The following is a 4372-nucleotide window of genomic DNA, read 5'->3' as shown; positions in this document are numbered from 1 at the left end:
TTTCTGTTTCTCTCTATTTTCCTTCAGCTGGGGCTTGGTATTTATACAGCCATTCAGTGCGCTGTAGAGATGGAGCGGCTACTTTATCGAGATGAAGCGAGACTTCCCACTGTTATTTGGGAGGTCTTTCTTGAAGTTCTTGAAGGTTAGCTCTCTGCATTATCCTCATCTTCTTCTTTTACTTCTTTCTCTTCTTATTCTCATTCTTCTTCACGTCAGCCTGTCCTCTCTCGGCATGTGTCAGAACGAGAGAGAAACAAAGAGAGAGAGAGAGTTGCGTGCGATATTCAATCAGAGTCTTGTCTCTCTCTCACGAGGGACCTTTTCTGTTATGACCCGTCTTCTCCACTGTCTCTTTCCAAGGGCATAGCTTCCTCTTAAGACTACTAGTCTAGCTGCAGTAGTTCCACAACTACGACTACAATGACTACTACTACTCCTCCTCCTCCCGAAACGACTACAGCCATCACGCCCACTACTACTACTACGGATTCCAATAAGAATAATACTACTACTACTATCATCAAAACTTCTCCTCCTACTTCTCCTGGTACTAATAGTAGTGCTAGTACTACTACTACTACTATTGCAACTACTCCCTCCTACTTCTCCTAGTAGTATTAGTGGAGCAGGGATTTGGGCATATATTCGAAAGTGGTAGAAGTAGCAGTAGATAGATATAAAACCGTTCCTTCCTACAAGGACCCCTGTATTCCTATCCCTCATAGAAAACAAGACCTCTCCCCGCTACTACTACTACTAGTAGTACTAGTAGTAGTAGAACTCCTTGCGGCTGTCCATATGATGTATTGGCGATCCATTACATCTCTTTGGCATTCTTCCCTTCCATCCTTCATTTATTCTCCTATCTTCTTTTCTTTCTTTTCTTTTTTGCCTGTCTTCAGAATTGCGTGTGCGTACACCTGTTCTTTTTCTTCCCTTTTCAACGTACATTATGAATCTTCACTCGGGAGATCTTCCTTCCTCTTTGTCAACGTTAGCTCCTCTACTCTCTCATAGCCAAAAGACCGCTACTACTCATAACAATGGCGTCCCAAAGACTTCCATTCCGATCTCCAAGCCTCATCCTTCTCGTGAAATTTCTTCTTCTTCTCATCCATCTGAAGAACCTTCTTTACAGAAGTCGAGAAGTCACGAAGACAAAGAAGAAGAAGACGAAACAAGAGCTTTTTCCCGTTCTTCTTCTTCCTTTTCTGACGATCCGCATCAGCAGCCTTCTTCTCATTCTTATCTTCCTTCTTATCCTCTTTTAACTCCTTTTTGTCATCTCCTAGGTTGTCTAGGCCCTGCGTGTTCCCTCGTCTCTCCCTCTCTCCATCTCCTCCACCCTCTTGGCCGTCTTTCCCATCATGAGAATCTCGATCCCTCGCAGAATTCCTCTTCTTCTTCTACCTCTTCTTCTCATCCTCCTGAGGCACACCAACAGAGAGAAGAAGAGCTCGAGATGCTTCATCAGAACCACGCTGTGGCTGTTAGTTTACTTGCTTGCCAAGCAGCAAGCGCCTATTTGTCGTGTTATATAAGCTACGAGACCTGTTGCGCAGCTTCTGGGAATCCCTCCGTTTTCTCTCAAAAGCTTTACTATAGTCAGAACGTCTACGCGTTTCTCTTTGGAGTAGATCTACCTTATTGCTGGTATAGAGGCCCGAGTCAAGTCGCGCATGCAGCGGCTAGCACGGTGCCTTTCTTGACGTCTTCTTTGCATGCTTCTTCTTCTCTCGATTCTTCTTCTTCTTCCTCTCCTGCTGCTGCTCTAGGTCGTCGCTCTTGTCCCCGGGGGCCGAGAAAGCACGATCCGTCGCCTGAGGCTGTTGAGAAGGATGAAAAGAATGAGAAGATCAAGAAAAAGACCAAGAAGAAAAAGAACAAGAAGAAGTCGAAAGGAGGAGGCGAGGTGGATGAGGAAGAGGGAGAAGAAGAAGAGGATGAAGAGGATGGAGAAGAAGAGAAAAAGATGTCGAAGAAGAATAAGAAAAAGAATAGAAACAACTCTCTCACACATGGCACGATCCTTCCCTCTGAGACCCCTCTCATGGAGAAGACCCTCCCTACGTCAACAGCCACAGATCAGCATCGTGATGGGAAAGGGAGTGGTGTATGTACACCTCATGATAGTCGTCTACCGACTCGGACCACGACAGAAGAAGAAAGAGAAGAAGAAGAAAGTCTAGATGAGACGGATGATCCTAGTGAGAGCTATCCACCTTATCCTCTCCACTTCTGGTCTGCATGCAGACAACCTGGGGCAGCAGCAGGTGTCGCTGCTTTCTATCTCACGTCTCCCCTAAGTACCGATAGCGAAGAATACCACTACTTCTACTACAACTTGAGGAGTCACTTGTCTTCTTCTTCTTCATCCACACATGCATCTTTTTCTCACCCCCCATATGCCTGTCATGAGCCCTGCGATAGGCAAAGCGGCGGTCCTTGCGTGTCTCATAGGAGTACCAGAGAGAGAAGAAGAAGAGATGAGAAGGGGAAATATGACGATATGATCATGGTACCAAGAGGAGGAAGGGGCGACTCGTTAATTCTTTCCATTATCCGTAGTATCGGGAATTTAGAGGAGATAAGAAGATGCGATTACTCGTCATCTTTGGAGCATGAATTGTGTTTAAAAGCAGGTTCAAGACAGAGAAAGATGTGGAGCTTCAAGCGGAAGTATATCGATAACCTTCAGCATACAGCCCACTGGATTGACGTCGCTATAGAAGCTGTGGGAGTGCTAATGGAGCTGCCCGAGGCTGTCTGGTTTATTCCCGACCCTGAGACAACGGTCGACTACTATCGCTCTGTCATCCAAGAGCCTATGTGGCTAAAGAAAGTCCAAGCTAAGCTGAAGGCGCGTCTCTATAAACTCCCTTATCACTTCAAGCAGGATGTGGCTCTGATCTTTCGCAATGCACGAACCTTTAATCGACCAGAAGATCGACCTTATCGTGACTGTTGTGTCTTAGAGCAGAAATTCAATCGTCTGTGGGGGTGTATTAACCAAGCCTTCCAAAGAGACGCCGCTATCAAATCTTACAAAACTTCCTCCTCTTCCTCTTCCTCCTATTCTTCAGATGCCGTCATGTCTACGTCGACTTCTCTGTCGAGACAGCAAAGTCAGATTTCTTCCATCAATCCTTCCTCTTCCTCTTCCTCCTCTTCATCCATAGGCATGGAAGGTCTAGAAAGAGGACCTCCCTTTTTGTCCTCTTCTTCTGCAGGGGGGGGGGAGGAGAACCTCCTCTTCCTTATGGGCATCAAGGAGGCTCAGCGAGCGTCATGTCTACAACTACCAAGCCGACAAGCACAACACTGACAGGAGGAGGAGGAGGAGTGACGTATTCCTCCTCTTCGGGTGCTAGCTATCATTCTTCTTACGACCAGCATAGCAGCCACCACGAGCAGAATACTTTCTTCAAGGAGACCCATCTCTCTATCTCTTCTTCTGGGGGGGGTGATATAGGAGGAGCAGAGATGATGCTAGGCCATAGTAGCTTCACTAGTACTACGAGTAGTCACCATAATCTTATCTCATCCAGAAGTACGCAGCAGGCCAGGAGTTCTACTGCTTCCGGGGGTGTCTACCGTCAGTCGGTCAGATATGAAGGAGGAGGCCACGCGACCAACAGCCGAAACAACGCCCGAGCATGGGGGGGAGGGGGAGGAGGAGAAGAGACGGAGGCTCCTCGTCAGCTAGGAGGAGGAGGAGGGGGAGGAGGGGAGATGTCTTATTTCTATAATTCTGAGTCGACTGCTGGGAGATGACAAGGTTATCATTCATGATGCATTCGTGGGAGAGAGAAAGGAGATATCTATTTAGAGATGTATAGAAGAAGAAGATGAGGGGAGACGACGTAGGACGGGGGTCGAGGTAGATTGGGGATAGGATGGAGAGATTGTCTAGAAAGGATGGTTGGGTAGGGAACACTCAGAAGAGTTCTTTTTCTCAACGTTTCTCTTCTCTCTCTTCTTTCATTCTTTCCTTTCCTTCTCTGTCTCTGTAAGAAGGTGACGAGTGAGAAGGATGAATTAGTCAAAAGAAGAAGAAGAGAAATAGCTTCTCGCATGATATGAAGGCTTCATCTTCATCTCCATGGAGGTCGCGTGTCTTATCTTTCTTCTTCTCCTCTTCCTCCACCTCTCTTCTGCATAGGAGGAGTTGCAGGAGGAGAAATACCATTAGCTGAAGACTTCACTCTTGACGACAGACCCACTCTCTAAAGAAGAAGAAGAAGAACAAGAAAAAGAAGAAGAGTGTGTTTCTTCTTCTTCGTCGCCTTCCCCCCATTCAAGGCTGAGCTTCCACGGTCTGTCCTCTCACGTCGTGGTCAAAAAATAAACCAATATATATATATATATA

General features: G+C 46.5%; 1 protein-coding gene across 1 annotated transcript in view; it reads left to right on the top strand.

Moving 5' to 3' along the window:
* The first annotated feature begins 27 nt into the window (after window positions 1-27).
* CSUI_010205 (bromodomain-containing protein) overlaps window positions 28-4372 on the top strand; it is a 4643-nt gene continuing 298 nt past the window's right edge. Inside the window, exons 1-2 of the mRNA XM_068070310.1 lie at window positions 28-145; window positions 906-4318. Of these exons, the coding sequence (XP_067917714.1) occupies window positions 70-145; window positions 906-3328 (2499 nt within the window). The 5' untranslated portion in view covers window positions 28-69 and the 3' untranslated portion in view covers window positions 3329-4318. The remainder of the gene's footprint in view (window positions 146-905; window positions 4319-4372) is intronic.

Source organism: Cystoisospora suis (assembly GCF_002600585.1).
Source record: "Cystoisospora suis strain Wien I chromosome Unknown contig_6911, whole genome shotgun sequence".
Lineage (NCBI taxonomy): Eukaryota > Apicomplexa > Conoidasida > Eucoccidiorida > Sarcocystidae > Cystoisospora > Cystoisospora suis.
This window is presented reverse-complemented; position numbering and strand designations above follow the sequence as displayed.